General features: G+C 35.4%; 1 protein-coding gene across 1 annotated transcript in view; it reads right to left on the bottom strand.

The window, feature by feature from the left end:
- Positions 1-329: 329 nt before the first annotated feature.
- LOC126750121 (SH2B adapter protein 1-like) overlaps positions 330-21634 on the bottom strand; it is a 54353-nt gene continuing 33048 nt past the window's right edge. Inside the window, exon 9 of the mRNA XM_050459628.1 lies at positions 330-712. Within this exon, the coding sequence (XP_050315585.1) occupies positions 608-712 (105 nt within the window). The 3' untranslated portion in view covers positions 330-607. The remainder of the gene's footprint in view (positions 713-21634) is intronic.

The following is a 21634-nucleotide window of genomic DNA, read 5'->3' on the forward strand; positions in this document are numbered from 1 at the left end:
ACATTTGCAGATGATATAGACTCAGCCGTCTTAACACGCAGTCCGTTCACAGAGTTCCTCCATACCGCATGTGGCAGATTAAAATCTCCACACAATAGAACATCATAACTAGTATGAACATACGCAATCCATGGATGTAGAGGCAAATTTCACAAAAATTGATAAAGGAGAAGCAGGAGGGATGTAGACAGCACCAAAAATGATATTCTTGTCAGAGTTTTGTACAGAGTCTAACTTAAAAAAAAAAACTATAGTTTCTTATAAATAAATTTATTAACAATAAGACAACACAAACAATAATAAATTATTAAATAAAAAAGCTTTTGGGGCAAAAACCTTGTAAGACCAAATTGCTCTTGTTCACCCTTTGGTTCTACAAGAATTTCTTTCTAACCAACCCGATCCTACTCTAATAGACCTGAATTATTTAAAAAAAAACCTTACAGGAATGTGTGTTTGAGGAACTGGACATTTTGGCTTCCAAAACATATACAGGGTAATCATTTTTTTTTTATTTAGGGCCTCATAAATCACCCTGATAATAACACTATTCCTAATTTATTGGCAGAAAAGTTTTGATTATGTCGGCATCCCTTTTTGCACCTCCCTAAACGAAACTATATTGATTTTCCACCGCTCTATTGGGAGTTTGTTCAGATTGTAGCTCCTGAACTGCTTCTTGGGTTCTTACGCTCCCATTGTGTGTTATTACCTAGAAATATGAAATAATTTACACTTCTTGTATAGGAATGTTTGGGTTAGTTAAAAGGTAATTTTTTTTACAACTTCCTTTAAGGAAGGCTCAATTTGCACTAGGAGTTATAAAACATTGAGAAAGTATTACGTTCCATTCTTGTTAAGTAATATACTAATTAATGGTTTTACTTACGATTACAGTGTGAGATAAAAGCATCACAAAAATACTAAAAAGCTGCTACTTAAAAAATACCCAAAAGGAGTCTTTAGGAATAAAATGAAACAAAGAAAAAGGGAAATAAAACAAAAAAAAAGTTTTAAATAAATGTTATATTTACATTTGAACTTATATGCTAATAAAATAAATTAAATAAAACAGTTTTTTTTAGATGAGTGACTGAATAATAGTTGAGATTCACATACAATATCGATGTGTTTTTGCTTTTTTGTAATGCTTTAGGGTGGACCAAATATAATTTGTTAAAATGAGCAAAGGTGCCCAATAAGCATTTGCCATGACTGTTTAAGCCAATCGAGAGGAACATTACTGAAAATACTTTAAACGAAACCCCTTGACGTGAAGTTGAAGGGTTAAAAGACATTTCTTCTTATTTGGATCACCCTAAAAAGCTTCACATGCAGCACACAAAAAATATTTAAAAACAAGTCATACTTTTCAACGGTATAACTCGAGATTCTTTTTCCGCTAAAATAAATAAAGCTATTTTTAAAACCAACTTAAAAGTAACACTAAAAACTAAAAGAAAAAATTAAAGTACTAAATGGATCAATAAGTTCCGGGACTAAGCAACAGAAGGTCACTAGTTGTAGCCACCATTCCTATGGTTTTTAAATAGGGGTACCCTTCAAACGTTACGTAATTTTATGAGAGTTTAATCATTCGTTTGTGCATTACAAGTGACACTACTTTCATGATTAGTTTTTAGTTTTGTGTGCTTGCTCACTCGCTCTGGATGTCAAAGTGGGGCTGTTACTCCCAAAAATGTGAAAAACCCCTTATAATCCTCCTGGTATATCCTCTGGTACTACTACTTAAAATGGAAAACATAACAAGTTTATAGGATATTTGATTTCACAAGTGAAACACACTTTATATCAAGCTTACAAGCGAGATGTATGGAAACATGTTTGAAGGAACTGAATGAAATATCATCAATTTTGCTGTTAATAAGTTTCCGTAGGAAATGGATAGAACTCATAGGATACAAGTAATTGAAATTCCATCCTGTAAAAGCCATAAAATATAACAGTCTGATAATCAACCTGCAATATCTCAGATATAAATTCTTCAATATGAAGAACGTAATAAACCAGAAGGTGCTAAATTTGAAAAGCATACTTTGGCTTGACCAAAACAACTGTCGAATGTCGCTCATACTGTTTCCAACCAGATAGTGTTACATTTGTAAATTCTTCTCTGGCGAGACAATATGACGCAATACATTGGCACACCAAGGAGCTGCCCTGGTTTCTCTTTATATAAACCTGAGAGCCAAACTGTAATATCAAAGCATTATCTTGTAAAGGAATCTATAAGCTTTCTTGTGAGTGTGGTTATTTTTATGTAGGTAGAACGAAGCGTAGTTTTAAAACTCGGTTTAGCGAACATGACCGATGCATTAGCACATCTACTGCCGTGCTGTTATTAGAATAATTCTTCTCGAGGCCAAGCTCATTTTTACTTCTATATTTTTGGGTATGTTATTATGGACAAATAACAAGTTTTTTTATTAATTTATGGTTTTTAATGTGTCATTCATATATGAATGACGCGGCCTGTGGAAAAAGTTAAACTCTTTCTTGACGGATAGGCCACGTGATTCATATATGAATGACAGCTTTTTCTTTTGTAACAGGTCATTTTGAAGAGAAATAGAAGCTTACCAGATCTCGAGACAACGTTGAATCATGGATTTCTCCACCTTGAACTGTATATTTGCCGTAATGGCACATTACAGCTTTGGCTTTCATGAGTGAGAAATCCATAATTCAATGTCATGATTTGCAGATACCCCAGTGAAAGTGTAAAATAAAAGTAAAACGAGTAAGAGGAAGAGACCAGGAGACCACCAAGAAAACAAGAGACCACTGACAGAACAAGAACTTCTCCGTGAAATAGACTGTATAAGTGATACTGAAGGTAGTGACTTTAGCTCCAATGATTTCATTGATGACCCTGTTTGGTATCCTGGTATGTCAAAAAATAAAACGTTGCTTGACCATCATATCAAAGAATATTCAGACTCATCTGAAGACGAAGACCCAAAAGATCTAGATGGTATACTTGAAACTCTGGAAGTCCAAGAATTAGAAGATCATCTTGCCAATTAAGTGGATGAACCCTATCAAGATGACCAAAATGATAATCATGGTTGGACTGAATACTGTGGAAGACACAAACAATTTGTGTTTAGTAGACCCCAGGGCTTAAAAATAGATCTTGATGAAAACTCTACGCCACTAGACATTTTTTCGTTGATTGTCGGTGACGAAATCATTAGTCATATTGTCACGGAAACCAATAAATATGCACAACAAAAAATAAGATCAAGCCAAAAAACCAAAGGATCAAGGATAAATCAATGGACAGCGAGGAATAACGACGAAATTAAAAAGTTCTTGGGGCTAACCATGAGGATGGGCTTAGTAAGACTGAGTACCCTTTCGGATTATTGGTCCACTCGTAGTATCTATAACCTTGCAGTTCCGCGAGCAGTGATGTCAAGGAACAGGTATCAGTTACTGTTGTCAATGGTTCATTTTAATGACAATGAAAGAATTGTTCCGGGAGAACGTTTGGGAAAAATCAAGCCGCTTGTCGATATCCTGAAGAGAAAGTTTCAAAATCTATTTTGCCCAGGTGAATTATTGTTATTGACGAGACATTAGTACCTTGGAGGGGACGACTAATTTTTCGCCAATATATACAAAATAAGACGCATCGATATGGTATTAAACTTTTTAAATTATGCTCAGTAGTTGGTTATACCTGGGACTTAAAAATCTACAGTGGAAAGTCTGCAAGCGGGGAGAGAGAAACCGGACTAGCGAAAAACGTCTGCATGGAACTCTTACATGATCTTCTGGACCAGGGAAGAACGCTTTATGTCGACAATTTTTATACAAGCTATGAACTAGCAAAAGCCCTGTTATCCAGACAGACACATGTTGTAGGTACAGTAAGGTCATCTAAAAAGGATCTTCCGAAAGAGGTTCTTCAGAAGAATTTGAAAAGAGGAGAAATCATAGCCCGAGAAGATAATAATGGTATAGTTATCTTGAAATGGAAGGTTACCAGAGATGTGAGAATGCTTTCCATAAAACATGCTCCAAAACAAAAACGCCCCTAAAAAAGCAAAAATCATCTTCACAAGAACGAAGCTCGATCACTGCCTCTAATACTGCTCCATTACAAGTTCTGCCTTCTACGAGCTCTAATATTGATGCTTTATCATCACAAGAAGAAGACGAGACTCCAACAAACCCCACTGAAGAAATAGAATCTGAGCTACAGGATGAGCCCTCTGAAGAAAACGTGTTAGCGAGACCTTTGATTGTTCCCACCGCAGCTTCCGTCCCAAGACAGAAAAAAAAACGTGTCACTGAAAAGCCATTAGCTGTACTTGATTATAACCAGGGTAAAGCTGGAATAGATCTCTCCGACCAAATGAGGTCCTACGTCTCCACTTTGAGAAAGAATATCAAATGGTACCGGAAATTGGGAATGGAACTGTTACTGGGCATGGCAGTAGTGAATTCGTGGGTGGTGTACAAGGCTGTAACGAAAAAAAAATATGATCACCATCAGTGGCGGTTGCTCCATAAGGCCGCGTGGCCGCGCGCCCCTCCAAGACAATGTGCAACACCAATTTTTTTTTACATTTTACATTGTGTTACTAAGTAAAAATTTAAACTAAAAAAAATCGTATCTAACCATCACATTCGCTCTTATCTCTAACTCGTCGTCCTCATTGGCACGTGCGCACCTGAGAAGATTGAATCATATGGCTGGGCCGCGCGAAAACAGCGCCGCCCGCCTCGACATGTATCGATGTAGGATTTCGGCGGCGCGAGCATGCACGAGGCCCTGTAATATTCAGGTTGCATAAGGTCAATTAGGGCGCGGATTTTCTGCGGCCTGATGTTTTTATTCTGCAAGGAAAGGCCCGTTTTATGGTCGGGACACACATGCCCGCAACGAGTCCGCACCGTAGCACGGCCGTGTCTCGGTTGTGACTTGTCGTTCGTAATCATATGAAGTAGTCTTAACATGACCGCACCGTGCCCGTGCGCCGACTCCGCAACGAGCTAGAATAGTTTTGTTTTAAAAATCGACGGTGACGGACGACGGTGCGTTCCCGTAGTGATCATACAGCTGGAAATTAAAATGGAAATTGAGAAGCTTATCGAAGAAGTGAGGAAATATCTAGCACTTTACGAACAACGCGATGTAAAATACAGAAATGTAGATTATAAGGAAAGAGTGTGGAAGAAAATTGCCATGGAATTAAATGTAAAAGGTAGGACAAACAAAATTCATATAATATAATATAATGTATTAATGGTAATAATAGTAATAATAATAATAATAATAATAATAATAATTTTAATAACAGTAGTAAGAGTAATAACGGTTTAACATTATTTATTAGTTAGATAGTATATTCTAAATCATAAATAATAACAAAGCAATCTTTCCAACATTTTTAGTTTATTCATTTGCTTTTGATCTGCGCATTAAGTTAATAGAAAGTGTCGATTTTTCCTAAATTAGTTCTTTTCTATATTTACAATTTTTTTGCTATTTATGTTGAGAAAAATAGGATATTATTTAAGTAAGGAAAGAATAATTACCTTAATTTGTATGACTAATTTAAATGAATAAATATAATGTACACCACCCACAGAAAATAAGAGAAAACCCTATTCAACCTATTCCATTTTTCAAATATTCAAACGGCCAGGGCTGCTCTCTCCTGCCAGTCTACGCTACCTTCTGCTGAAGTAAAGAAAGTTTTTAACTGTTCTCGCACAGCAAATGCTGCATTTGCTGATCTTCCACGAATGCGAGCTATATTATTTAAGTATGACGACCTCCCAGATATGTCATTACTTTCATTTTGCAAGAGTTCAGGTAGCATGGAGCCTTCCTTTTTCCGAATAAAATTGTACAAGACGCATGTGGCCGTAACAGCAACTGTTAAGTTTTCAGGTTTTCCTTGAAGTCTTCTACTAAATATTCGAAACTTTTGTTGCAAAATGCCAAAAACATTTTCGGATATTCTCCTTGCCCGACTTAAACGATAGTTGTATATTCTTTTATCATCAGTCAAATCTCTCCCTGGATATGGTCTCATCATATATGTTTTAAGGGGGAAAGCCTCATCAGCCACAATAACCATAGGTAGTTCAGTATTAGTTCCAGGTAACATTTTTGTCTTTGGTATGTTGAGACTGTTACTTTCTAATGACTTCCCTAAATTAGAATTTAACAAAATACCACCGTCAGAATTTTTCCCATAAGCTCCAACATCTACTGCGATAAAGTTATACAAAGGATCTACTAGAGCCAACAAAACAATAGAGTAGGTTTTTTTATAGTTCCAATACAGACTCCCTGACATTTTTGGAGCTTCTATTGTTACGTGCTTTCCGTCCAAAGCGCCAATACAATTTGGAAACTGCTATATTTTTTTTTCTTTCGATATGCTATATAAAAGACAAAATTCTATTAAGGTTTTATATGAAAGATTGGCTTTTCTACGTTTTTTAATAATTATTGTAGGTAGGCGTCAAAATATAAATGAAAACTCTGTATTGTAATTATTTTGTAATGATATAATATTTATTTACAGGCAGTGCTGAAGAATGTAAAAAAAGGTGGACGTGCATTCGGGACCAATTACGAAGGACTCTGCAAAAACGAAAGACAGCTCTGGACAAGCCACTGCAAATCATAGAAAATATAAGTATGAAGATCTTTTGGAGTTCTTAAAACCTCAACTAACAGAACGAGACACACTTTCGAACGTCTCCGGTTCAGGAAATATTGAGTTGGGGATCGACAATGATACTGAGGATGACTCTATGCGGGAAGATTTCCTTGAGGAACCGACTCAACAAAATGCAGAAGAGAACTCTGAAATTATAAGTCAGAATAACCAGGGAGAAATGGAAGAAGACGGTGCGCAAAATTCCCAGGTCAATGCTACTTCGAACACGTCAGCCAAAAGTAACACATGTGTTAAACCTGGGTTCCTTCTGCACCTTTAACAAAAGCTTATTGAATGTGGATTGTGTCATTCTAAAATATTGGTAGAATTTCGTCTCATCGTCCATTAGATGAGGAAATAATGTGCGAAACTCCCCTTCAATATTCCTTGTTTTCCAAGCACTATGTATCCATTTACTTCTCAACCGTTTCTGTTTTTTTCTTACTTTTTTCTCCTCTTCTTCATCCAGTGCAATAGCTAAAATTGCCAATTCGCTGTTCCGAAAGTTGGAAAACATTCCTACTTTAAATTTTTTGACCGTTTTGTTTAGAGTTTCGGTGCAAACTGAGACCTTTTGAAAAGCGTTGTGAAAGACATACGCCCGTGTCTCGGTTATGTGTGGTTTGGTGAACACGGAACCGAGCTACGGCCGTGTTACGGTGCGGACTCGTTGCGGGCATGTGTGTCCCGACCTTTAATCGGCAATTCGTTGTTAACGAGGTACTGTTTTGTCGATATTATCGATTTTTGTGTTGGTGGTATCGTTATATACGCCTATTTGGCTTTGAGGATTTTTTTACGTTTTATGATAAATACTCTAGATAATATTATTGAAATCAATTTTGATAGACTGCCGTTGGCCGATAAGGTCAAAATTAAAGAACTGGGAAGGCCCTTGCCAAATTTAAATTTAACGCAAACTAGTACGCGAAAAGCAGAGAGCAGATCTTTTACCCGACGATTTTCAAAGGATATTTATGAAAAAAATAAGTGGATATGTGGGTGTGAAATAAGAAATTTGTTATTCTGTTTCACGTGTCTGTTGTTTTTTAAAGCTGAAAAACTTATAGAAGTGTTTGAAGAAATTGAAAGTAGGTGTGAAAAAGGCCTTACGTCAAATGAAGCTTCCGGTCTACGAAGAGCATTGGAAGATCCAGAGTTTGTATTTTGGTTAACACTTTTTCACAGAATTTTACCACACTTTGACATACTGTACAATCAGCTTCAATCTAAAAATAAAGACAGCGTTCAGTTGCAAAAGGAAATTGTTAATTTTTGAGAAAAATATTTCTAAATATCCGAAATGAAACTGATTCGATTCAAAAGATTGTCGAATCCGAATTCCCTACGCTAACCGATGATAATTTTCGAAGTGTTATTGCCAAAGAAATTTGTGATACAATTACAACTCAAATGAAGGATCGTTTTTCCTACCGGGGTCATTTGCAAGCCGCTTACCTGTTTAATACAGAAAAATAATAAGTTTCCTGTAGCAGTTTTAGACTTTTAGCAGAGACCAAATCAAGGCTAAGAACAGAATTAGAGGTAATCTATTCGAGAGATGATTTAAAAGAAATTGTTGGAGCAATGAATCTTCTTTCATTTATCATGGACAACACCCTTCATGAGACGTTTATTGAAGCGTCAAAAATATTAAAAATTATCGTGACAACTCCAATGACCACGGCAGAAGCAGAACGTACTTTTTCTATGCTTAAACGCATAAAGACATTTTTGCGAAATACCATGCTTAATGATAGACTAAATGCTCTGGCTATGATGTCCATTAATCGAAATTTGGTGCATGAAATAAATAATTTTGATGACAAAGTATTAGAAAAATTTATTTCCATGACGGACCGTAGAGCGGATTTCTGTTTTAAAAAATAGCTCCTCTCGCTTGTTTAGAATGTGTAAATATGTTATTATAATAGAATGATCTCGAAAATAGTATTCTAAAATATACCTAAACATAACAATAATCCATGTAAATAGTAAATACTTACCTTATTTTTATGGTTCCCTTTTTCGTACTAAGAAAATGCCTTTATTCTTAGTGAACTGACTTATATGATATTAAAAGACTACTCTGATATTACAGTTTTTTTTTCGTTGAGTTCAATCGATCCTGGATTCAACTTAGGTAAAAGAGATAGGTAAACTTTTATTCAAAACGTGCCATTGTTTTCGTTTTTTTTGTTTCATATGATATCATTATTAAAAAAAGGAAACTATTTTTTAAAGAGTTTTAGGCGTGGCATTGCAAAAATTTATTTTTTTACTGTGCCCCTCCTGGCACAAACCTCACGACACGCCACTGATCACCATATCCATTTTCCGAGAATCGTTAGTAGCCGAACTTTTACAACTTGAAGAGGTAAAACCCATGGATAGACCAAGATCATCAAAGGGCTCATACCATCAGCTCTTACAGAGATTAGATTCAAATAGGAAAAAAAATCAGAAGAAAGTGTGCCGAATGCTATGCCAAAATCCAAAAGGAATCCGGCAGAGAAATGGCACGAAAAAAAGCCAAAATGGGCATGAGTTGCATTTTGCAACTATGCTTAACAACATTAAGTTTCGCAATTCTGGACTTTCGATGGTTGCTAATTTTTGCCAATTAGCTAAGCTTTTGTGTTACCCTTGGTACTATTTTTTTCTTTTTATACATTAGAATGTAACAATCTGTTCGTTTTGTTTTCATTTTTCTTTTGCTTATGTTCATAGAGGTTTAGAACTTTTTTTTAGTTAAAAAACACTTGATTAAATACTATAATATTATAGTAATCATGTGTATAATCAATCAATTATAATATTAAGAAATACATTTTTCGCGAAATTTTGTGTTTTTTTAAAATACCAAGCAATAACCTTTAGCAATAATAATATGCCGCGGCCAACTATGTCTAGAGAGTCGTGCGGGGCCAACCGTGTAAGCCACCCATTTAAATAGCATTAGATGTCATGCACTATGGAACGACACGGCCTGTTGTAGTTAAATCGATGTCATTCACATATGAATGACACGGCAGTAGATGTGTTAGACAAAATAATCCTGAGTCATTATTTGCTAAGCATATTATGGAGACCGGTAACGCATCGAATCTACTAAATAATTACTGTGAAATGGGGTAAGAAAAAACTGCTGGGTGAATAGCAACAAAAACGGGAAACTTAAAAAAAAATCAACATTGCAACAACCTCCCAACGCTTCAAATTTGTTCTCAAACGGTCAACAGATGTCGCCATAACTAATTTAACAGGCCAAAGATGTTTTATGTTGGCAGCCCTGAATGCAGTATCAACCACCAATCGGAATGATCACATGTGCTTTTTTCATCACTAGCAAAACTTTATTCACAGTGGTTAGCTAAAAACAGATAGGTCATTAAGTTTTTGGTTAAAGTAGCTGTAAGGTGTCTGGTTTACATTGCCTATTTCAGAAATTGCTTGTCTTGCTTTTTTTTTGCTATGATGTAGGGGAGAGGTCCCTATTTTGGACCGGCTCTTAAATTGGACCATCGCTTTTATTCGAATAAAAACTGTGCCAGGCGTCATCTGTTGGCCGGTAGATATAGCTTATATATTTGCTAGCCGCAGCCCGAAACAAGAGACCTGTACAGTTCGGATAATTCGGGAAATAACGTGTTATGTTTTCGTGCTGCTGTGTAATTTTGCTGTTAGCTTCTTAGGGCTTTATTTTTTACTGGTGAGTAACTTTGTCGTCTGCCTAGGGGAAGCTGGGGGAATATCGACCGTCGGGCAAAATCGACCAGTTTCAAATCTCATAAACTTGGCGCCATATGGCGATTTATACGATTAGTATCGTTCCATAACTCCTTCTGTGTTGTTGTTGATAGTTGTGCTCGTGTTTAGACTTTTTTTAGTAAAACTCCACTGCCGTTATTAAGCTAGGGAACTCTTTTTACATTCTAAATGTATTGAATTTCCTGTTTATATGATGCTGTAGATATGCTTTCGTTTATTAGGTCCAATTTGGTGCACTTATAATACATATTTTGAGTAAAAAAAAAAAATTCGGTTAGGTTTACCGGTTCGGGTAAAATCGATCACACTGGTCGATATTACCCTACCTAATATTTGTAACCTAATTATATATTTATATTTTATATAATAAAGTGCGGAATAAATGCAAGCATTAGGTACCTACATGTCAGCATTTCATTTCAGATGCCGCGAACATACGTCCTAAAAACTGGACGTTCCTCATGGACGGAGGATTCCATGAAAAGAGCAATAAAGGCCGTGGGAGAAAAGACATTATCCATTAGGCGTGCCGCACAAATATTTAATGTACCATATGGTACTCTTCAAGATAAGCTAAAAGGTAGATTTCAACCAAAAAAACTTACGTTGGGAACTAAACCTGTGTTTTCCGAAAATCAGGAAAAAGAAATGGTTGAAACCATATTAAAAGTGTCAACATTATTTTATGGATTGACAGTTCAAAGCATAAGATCATTGGTTTTTAAATATGCAGAGACAATAAAATCAAACATCCTTTTAATAAGGAGAACGGGATGTGCGGCAAGGATTGGATCTACTTATTTATGAGACGTTATCCGCAGCTTAGTTTTCGCAAACCAGAAGCTACTAGCCTTAGCAGAGTTACCGCATTCAACAGAGAAGAAATGAATATTTTTTTTAATAATCTAGAGTTACTATTTGAAAAATACCATTTTGAAGTTCATCGCATCTATAACGTTGACGAAACTGGTATTTCCAATGTCCACAATCCGGGTCGCATATTGGCAAGAAAAGGAGAGAAGCAAGTCGGTGCGATAACAAGCGGAGAAAGGGGTCAAAATACTACGATTGTGTGCTGTTTTAGTGCATCCGGGCAATATATCCAGCCTATGTTGATTTTTAAGAGAATGAGAATGAAAGATGGCTTGGAAAAAATGGTCCGGCAGGCGCGATATACAAATGCTCAAAATCTGGATGGATTACCGAAGAGTTGTTTACCGAATGCAACCATTCGGTAACATTTTGCGAAATTCGCTAATGCTACTCCAGAGCAACCTATTCTTTTATTACTGGATAACCATTCCACTCGTTCTTCTTTAGCTTCCTACACTTTTTGTCGAAATGCTGGCATTCATTTACTATCGCTTCCACCCCACACGTCTCACAGGACACAGCCTCTGGACGTAACTTTCTTCAAGTCCTTCAAAACCACCAAGAATGTGATAAGTACATGAAAAGTAGAAATTATGAAAAAATAAAAGACACTGATATTGCCGAACTTTTTGGAAATGCTTACAATAGTTATAAACGGATTTAAAACGACCGGAATATTTCCCATCAATCGTGATGCGTTTTGTGAGGAAGACTTTGTACCTATCCATGAAGATAGTAATGATCCGCCAAATACAACGGCTCCAGGAGATTTACCATTGCAGGAAAATACATCAGAAAATATTTTAGAACCCATATAATTCAGACAGAAGACTCCTTCTTCAAAACCAGGGCCAAGTGGATTAAGTGGATCTGGTCCAGGAAAATTGAATACCTTACGTAAAACTAGATTGTCATCAGATTCGTCTAATTCTGAATTCAGTTTGGAAGAAGTTGCGGAAGACAGTCTAAGCGATGATGGTGATAAAACCCTGAAAATTAAAGGAACACTGGAAAATACTGTCTTTCACGAGTTATGTCCACCTCCAGTGTTTCAACGAAGAATTTCACAGCGAAAAAGGCAACATTCTCAAATATTAACATCTACCCCTTTAAAAGAAGAGCTCGAAAATAAGACATTAAAAAAACAAAAAAAGGAGGAAAATGAAAAATTAAAGATCACAAAAAAATTACAGGTAAGGAGGAGGGAAATGACAAAATTAAGAAGGTCACAAGAAAAATTACAGATAAAGTGGAAACCCCGGTTGGAGAGGAAAGAGAAATTGATGAAATCTGCGCTATTTGTGAACAATTTGGATACAATAGTGAGATTTGGTGGCGGTGCCGTTCTTCTGCAACCTGGGCTCATGCTGACTGTACCAGCGCAGAAAAAGCTTCAGTATATATTTGTGACTTTTCCTCAGTATAAATTAATGTTTAAATGTTAAAATAAAATAAATTCCAAAATATTACTGCCTGGTCGATTTTACCCTACACTGTGGTCGATATTATCCTATCGGTCGAAATTATCCGATCTTTTCCATGTTTACAAAAACCCATCTTAGAAAAAAAAAATTTGTTCATTTGCGAAAGCAATAGAAAAATCTTCTACTAGATAAAGTAATAAAGTTAAAAAACTCAGTAGCGCTTAAGTAGTCGATATTCCCCCACTCTCCCCTATGTATACATTTTAAACAGGTTGTCACCTATTATTTCGCCTAATAGTTTACCTGTTTTTCACAACAAAACCGTTTTAAAAATGACTATTTTAAAGTGAGGTTATAGTATCCTAAATTGAACCACTTAATAATTCTTATTTTGGACCGGTCGAAATTAAGCAACTTTTTTTCTTCTTCAAGGTAAATATGTCACAACGTGGAAAATATGGAAAATGGAACGAGGAAGATATGAAACAAGCCTTAATTGCCCATCAAAATGGAGGTATAGGTTTAAACGAAATAGCTAGAAGGTATAAAATACCGAAGGCAACTTTAAAACGCAGAATTGACGACAAAAACAAACATGTTCATGGAAGTGAATAAAAATTTGTACGAGCCGCAGATCTTCCACCAGAAATTGAGGAAGAGATAGTAGAGCATGTTCTAGAGCTTGAGAGAAGTCTGTTTGGAATCACTCGTAGTGATTTAAGGAAACTCGCATAAGACGTCGCCGAAGCGAATGGAATTCCGCACAGGTTTAAAAATGGACGAGCGGGCAAAAAGTGGTATTATTGTTTTATGTCTAGACACAAAGAGTTATCGCTTAGCCAGCCGGAGGCAACTTCAGCGGCGAGGGCTGTAGGGTTCAGCAAGGAAAAAGCTGAAGCTTTCTTTAATTGCCTCACTGCTCTTTACGATAAACATAAGTTTGGTCCGTCGGAGATATATAATGTCGATGAGACCGGCCTTTCTACAGTCCAGAGACCGCAAAAAATAATTGAATACAGAAGGGTAAAGCAGGCCGCGCACTGAATCGGCTCGGCACGCGACGCTCGGAAAAGAGCAGTCGGCAGTTTTTGCTTTGCATAGAATTAAATGGCACTGAGTCGGATTCGTCGGTTCGGCCAATAACACCTCTACAAAAGGACAAAGCGCTCCAAAAAATTTTGCTCGTGACGTCACACGTTTGGGCCATGCACTTCAGGTTGATTTTCGCGTGAATTCAGCTGTTGACGCTGCCGTTGTTCGTCCGCGGAAGGCTGCCTGCAACGCTGCCAGACTTTGCAGATTGCCGTGAACGTTAGGATGATGTATTACTATCTTAAAATAATTAAATCTATATCTTTAACTGCTCTTACTTTACTATTTAGTTAAAAAAATAGTGCATCCTTATTTCTCTTTTTATAATTTAAACTTCCATTTTTTCAAATTTTATCATTTATCTAATACCTTGTTACTTGCCAATAGGAGTTCTTTCTATATAAATCTGACAATGGCGCACTACTAGTTGTACCACCTGATGAAACGAGAGGTTAGGTTGTTTATATTTATGTTTTTTCCTAAAATCGGAACTGTTTATTTCCGCGAAACCTGTATGTTATATTTATGTAAACTCTTCGCGTACTTCGCGTAGGAAAATGTTACCAATAATGACAACCCCGACTGTGACTTAAATCCAAATACTGCTACCGAGACTGCTACCAATACCCTTGGCAATACTATTCTCGAACATGCCAAACCATCAAATGACATAAATAAAATGAAACATGTGTTCGATTTTGTGTCAAACATACTAAAAAGTTTTAAAAACATTGAAGACAACAAAATAGTGCATTCTTTAGATTTTATTTGTGAACAATTAGCTTTGCTTACAACTGCAAAGGAAAGGTACAGATATTCAAGTAGTACAATAATTTTGACTTCTATAATCTATACTATTAGTCCTCACGCGTACAAGTATTTAAGAGATTATGGATCCCTAATTTTACCACATCCTCAAACTATAATGGGTATTTGTAACAAACACATGATCGATCCCTACATAGATGAAAAAAAAATGTTTTTAACTTATGCCCGAAATGTGTTTAGTTTACTAAAGGATCATGAGAGATTTGTGACACTACTTTTTGATGAAATTCATATTGATCCTTACATGGACTATAAAGGTGGTAATATGACTGGAAAATCAGTCAATAATAGTCTCTAGCTTCCTCGGCATTTACTTTTATGATTACAAGTGTGTGTTCCAGCTTTAAGGAAGTAGTTCATATAGCTTCCATCTCCAAAATTACATCAGACATACTTCATAATTTTATTAAGACAATTATTTAAAATTTAGAGGAGATTGGGTACATAGTTTTTTAATAGTGTGATAATAATGCCATTAACGGGAAAGTCATTAGTCATTTTTCAACTGCAGACCAACTTAGCATTGTTTATCCTCATCCCATAGATAATCAGAGACCATTATTTTACCTATTTGAGACAGTTCACATACTTAAATTTGTATTTAATAATTGGCTTAACTCTAAACCAGACCAAAAATTTTATTCATAAATGTCCTAAACCTCCCTCTAACACTGGACATATGACTCGCCAGGTTAACGATTTTCCCTTACCAATCCCTACATCCTCCCTCACCAAGAACTCACTTATATACCTTAGCAAAAAAATTTACAACCATGTTCCTCTATGTATCAGACAAATTTTAGAAGTTAAGAGATTCAAAAAGGAATTAAAATCACTTTTATTATCCAGGGCATATTATAGCCTTGACGATTTTTTCAATGATACTTTTTAACCTGTGCTCTGACATCATTTTAGTGTTTTAGTTTTGTTTCCTGTTAAATAATTTAATTTACTTCTTCTAAATTCTGTTTTATTGACAGCTTTACTTATTTTTTAATGAAATTTATCAAAAAGATGCTTTTTTTTTTCTCAATCTGTTTGTTATGATTAATTTTGGTAATGTGTGTAAATGTTATGGTAAAGTGTTTTAGATGTTATGTTTGTTTGAAATTTGAAATTTAAAGTAAATTTGGAATTTTTTAGTTTTTAGGATGCTTGTACACAAGATTTTGTTGTCTTACGTAATATAGCACATTTTCTTTCTTTCTTTCTTTCTTTCTTTCTATTTTCTTCATTTTGACACCTCAAAGAAAAAATGTGCTTCTTTTTGAGTATACCTAAGCTTTTTAAGCTTTTAAAGTCAATATATGTATTTATGTGTATATAATAACATTTTTTACTACTTGATGGTATAAAAACATAAAAAATACCTAAATACATATGTTGAATTTTGGCGCAGATGTAGGGGAGTTGGGAGTCTGCATTTAATATTACACCATAATATTTAACCTGACATTCAACCAGAACTAAAACATACCTTTGAATCTTTCCTGAACTCTATTCTATTGCTAGCACTTTTTAAAATAAGCCAAATATTGAGATATTAGCATATGAAATCCCTTGGTTTTTAAAAATCGGTGGCCCACATCGATGACGTCATGCGCCAAGCACTAAGGCCTTGTCTTTGAGTGGGTGTTGGTTCGGCGCGGTACGCACGTCTCGGCAAAAACGGCGGTTGCTTCGAGGGGCAAAAACTGCCGAATGCTCTTACGGCGACCATTGATTTTTAATAGATTTTAGTGTAGAGGGAGAAAAACAGCGCAACGTTTGGCCGTTTGATTTCTTTTGTTGTCCTGTTGTTTTTATTGGGATATTTGTTTTGTGTTTGTGATGTCGAGAGATGAATATTTGATTGAATGTGTTCGGGAATATGTCATTTTATATGAACCCCAGAACAGATACTATTATGACACTATAAGAAAAGAAAATGCTTGGACCGCAATATCAAAAAAGACTGGGCAATCTGGTAAGTAAAATAATATATTTTAAAAATCTTTTAGATTTCTTGGTAGCTACACATATTATGTATATAATAAATACAAGGTTTCCAGCTTTAAATTGGATCATTTTTTTAAATAACCTGAAAGTTAAAATGATATTCAGATACAATTTTTTTTCACATTTCATGTATGCATTATAAATATAAAGGGTGAGTGTAATCAGACGGTCTGAATTAGCCATTGTCGTAAAATATATTGTATATTTACAACACTTCTGCTCCTCTATACACCAATACACGAATGGAACTAACGGACGACTGCCGACTGTGCGTACTCAGTGCGCGGGGTCTGTCGGAATTCCGATCGCTCTATGCCGAGCGTAGCGTGCCTAGCCGATTCGATGCGCGGCCTGCTTAAGCATTACATAGGATCTCTTACAAGCGGAGAACGTGGAGTAAACACGACATGTGTTTGCTGCATTAATGCTGCTGGTATGTACGTCCCACCGATGCTTATATTCAAGCGAATAAGATTCACAGATGAACTCAAAGAAGGCGCACCTCCAGAAACAGAATTTGCTTGCTCAGAATCGGGCTGGATAACGAGTGAATTATTTGCAAAATGGCTAAGGCATTTTATTAATTTTGCGAAGCCATCTAAAAATAAAAAAAGTACTTTTGATAATGGATGGACATACCACCCATACAAAAAATTTAGAAGCCATAACTTTAGCAAGGGATAATGGAATCATCATGTTGTCACTACCAGCACACACTACCCACAGGTTGCAACCCTGTGACGTCTCATTCTTTAAGCCCCTTAGTTTATGTTACAATCAAGCAGCAGATAAATGGCTTCGTGCGCACCCTACCCAAAATATTACGCAATTTCAGGTATCAAGATTACTGGGAGAAGCATATGCAAAAGCTGCATCAGTGGGAAATGCTATTTGCGAAATGCGGCATATGGCCTTTAGATCAAAATTTGTTTGATGACAGTGATTTCGTTTGTCTTTCCAATGTGAACATCGAGCCTACAAATGTGCCAAAAGACAACAATACCTCTTCAGTAAACGAAATGTCCCAGTGTACTTCTACTAACATCAACAGCCTATCCCAACATGCCTCCACATCTTCAGATATATCGGTAGAGCTCGCATGCTCCAAGCCATCGCCCCAAAAAAGAAAACCGTTAAAAAGGTATTTTCTTCTTCAAAGCCGACCTTCAAGGGACAGTCCTCTGCATCTAAATCTGATAAGGGAAAACGCCTTTTGCCACAAAAGTCATCAAGTGAATCGGAATCGGAAGACGAAGAGTGCCTTTGTCTCTTATATAACTTAAGAAATTAAGAGATAGTAATTTCCCGACTTTGAACAAAAAGTTACACAAATTAAGCAATAGAAATTATTTAGTGATAGTTAATTGTAAAATACAGTTAATAGGGAGATTTTCTAGGTGAAATTTTAGATCTTTATAATCTATCTAATCTTTATGACACTATCATGTAAAGGAAAAAACATCGATCACAGCATTTGAAATTACACCCAAGCGATCAAACCTGAAAAGGAAATTACCATGTAACAGGTCAATGAAAATTGAACGTTGAAATCCTTCCACACAAGCTGAGATTCTCCAGATCTAGCTCAAGAGATTTTTTGCCTTTTTGGTAAAGACATGACTGGCGATCACATTTTTTCCGACATAATGCGTATTAATAATTAATCCCAGGACTTATTGATCCATGAGTTACCAACAAGAGTAGGTACTTAAAAAATAAAATTGCACTTTTTTTACGGTTGTGGAGGGGGGTACTATAAATCTATTTTTTATGTACAAGGTGTCTTAAATTCGAAACTCTCAAGGCAAGCTTCAATATAATAAGTGTCTTGACACCCTGAATTATATAGGTTCCCTCTGTCTCTCCCTCCCGAACAATTCTCTCTACTAGAATAAATATTATTCCTTCTAGCTGCCCGCTTAAAAAGCGTAAAAAATGTAAAAATCCTATCAAAAAGGTTTATTTTCGGTCCTATACGAGTCCTATGGAGTATTTTTAAGTAATGCTATTAAAAAAAAAACCAAACTTAACCCCTCAAATGACACCGAGTGAGTAATATATACAATAATGATAACTATTAACGAATTCTTTGAAAAAATCAGTCTTGGTATGCTTTGAAGCGCGGTGTCTGTATGTGGACGAAGGGCCAAATTCGCTTTTTTTTGTCCACAAAAAAACACAAAAAATGAACATGAAATGGTGTTTTGTTGTCGGAGCTGTATACAATATGATGATGGTGTTTTAAGGCTATACATTCATACGGGGTTTAAATATATACAGAAAGTTTAAATTAAAAGTTTGAGGTAAGAATGGGTTGGACAAGAGAAGATATAGTCCCGCCCAAAGGATAAAGCTTTAATTAAAGCGGTAATGATTAAGATATTTAGTGAGGACGTCTAACATATACTGATAACACTTTTCTAAGTTATTATCAGTTTGTACAGGGAGTCCCAAATTCGAGGATATAATTATGGTAAATTAATGAATACCTAAACATTTTTTATGCATCTATCTCTTTCTCTGGAGGTGAATGAAAAGGACTGCTATAATAGTTATATAACTTTTTAGTAATGTAAGTTATTAGCCTTCATATTAAACCAAAATCAATAAAATTCTTAAATGAGTTTCCAAGATATTTAGATTTTTGTATTATCAAGATTATTTTGGCTCATGGAAAAACTACTCAATAATTTGGAAACTGTTGTATTTACCAAGAAACTTCTAAGAACCTTCTTGGTAAAGAATATCATCAGTTTCCAAATGAAACTAAAACCAATCTGTTAAAATTTTTTCAAATATTTGGATTTTTGTTAAGCCTTTGACAGTGTCAAGATTTTTTTAAATTAATGGAAAAGCTACTCAATAATTTGGAAGATGCTGTATTTACGGGGAAACTTGCAAGGACCTTTTTAGTAAAGGGTCCTTGCAAGTAGAGTAGTCGCGTAATAAGGTGTATATTATTTACTCTCGCACTGGATATCTATTTAGCGGGTTTATATCGCATTTTAATTAATTTGGTTGTATGTGATATATTTTAGTAGTTGTGTTGAATCGTCAGTGTTGTTAGTGAATCTAGAAAACCAGTTTTTCAGACATAAAAACTTAAAATACTGTGTAAAATTTTAAATCGCCCATTTTGTTTATGTGTTGTGTCCACAAATATTTCGTGAGCTACGTTCCGAATATCCCAGTGTTAAATTGTTTCATGTGAAATGGCAGGCGGAAGCAAAACTTTAGTAAAAATAGTTGTTTCAAATGTAAGGCCACTTTCGATGATAAAAAGTCGATTATACAATGTGTGTGGCATGTTTTTTCATGGGAAGTGTGAGAATATGGACATGAGAGGCTTTCATATGAAAAAAGCCACTTGGAAATGTGAGGTGTGCGATCCGAATCCCACGAGTGCCATCGAACTTGTAAAAAATACTCAAGAGCCGAAGACAAGAAAAAGGAGTCGCTTGGAAGATCAAGAAATAGATGTTAATGCTACATTGTTACTACTAGTAAAGAAAACAAAAGAGTTAAGCCAAAAAGTATATTTGTTGTTGTTGGAAAATCGTAGCCTTAAAGTCGAAATAGCTAGTTTAAAAGAAAATAAGCAAGCTGTGACAGTACAGACAAAGGGTAATGTTGGAGCAACCTATGCTACAATGTTACAAAAAAACGACAATACGGTATTGATAGTAAAACAAAAGTGTCCTCAAAAAGATGTACAGAAGGTGATCCTACTGATTTAGGTGGGGGGTTAACTTTGGGGAAGACAACAAAGAATGGAGGAATTATTCCAAAATGTGGTACAGAACAGAAGATATCCAATATTCAAGCCCACATTCAGAATAAAATGGGAGATTCTCATAGTGTGGATATCCCAAAAGTGTTAGAACACCGTGTTTAAGTAGTAGGCATAAGTGAATCTGAGTATCCCCTTCCAGAAAATTAGACTGTAGCAAAAGTAAATAAGCAAAACAACTTGCAAGATAGTCCCAACAAGAAAATAAAAATTGCATGCTACGCATAGTGTTTTTATCGAAAAAGAAAGAATGAATATCGGATGGAACCGCTGTATAGTCTCCAACGAGTGTGGAATTCGGAGATGCTTTAGATGTTGTCGATATGGTCATTTACTTAAGGATTGTAAAGAGAACAAAGTATGTGCAAAGTGTTGTGGAAACCACAACGTTAAAGAATGTACTGTGATTAAATTACTTTTTTACGTACTTTTGTTAAATTTGTAAATTGTGTGTTGTCTAACGAAAAATATGGTCTCAACTTAAATGTAAATAATGTTTCATGGGATGTGAATCCTACAAGAGACTAGAAGAAATTCAACGAAGTAAGTACATAAAATAGCAACTAGACTCTAATATTGTACTAAACTCCAACATTATTTATTTTAATTGTCAAGGTTATTTTAATAATAAGGATAATATTATTTTGCTTGTTAACGATTGGAGGCCTAAAGTTGTTCTTTTGAGTGAGACTCACATAACACCTGATGTCGAACCATGCATAGATGGGTACAAGTCGGAACAGTGTACGAATAATGACAGTAGAACAGGAGGAGTTATGGCTTTGATAAGATCTGATATTAGATATAAAAGAATAAACGTCCTTTTTGTTAATTCTTGTGTCTGGTTATTGTCCTTGGAATTGTCTGTGTATAATATTAAGTATTTGTGTTCAGTGTTGTATCACCCACAAAACAAATATGACGCCAATTTTTTAGACTTCCTCGAAGAATATTTAGATGAAAGCAGTTTTAATGGTACTAACATTATTGTTGGTGATTTTAATTTCGATCTACTTAAACACACATTGGCAATAAAATAAAAAATCTTATATATTCAAAAGGATTTACACAAATAGTGTTAGAGCCTACCAGAAACAAGCCAAACCTCTAATAGATTTTATTATAAGCAATTGGCACATAAGGTACAT

The sequence above is a fragment of the Anthonomus grandis genome, chromosome 2, assembly GCF_022605725.1.
Source record: "Anthonomus grandis grandis chromosome 2, icAntGran1.3, whole genome shotgun sequence".
Lineage (NCBI taxonomy): Eukaryota > Metazoa > Arthropoda > Insecta > Coleoptera > Curculionidae > Anthonomus > Anthonomus grandis.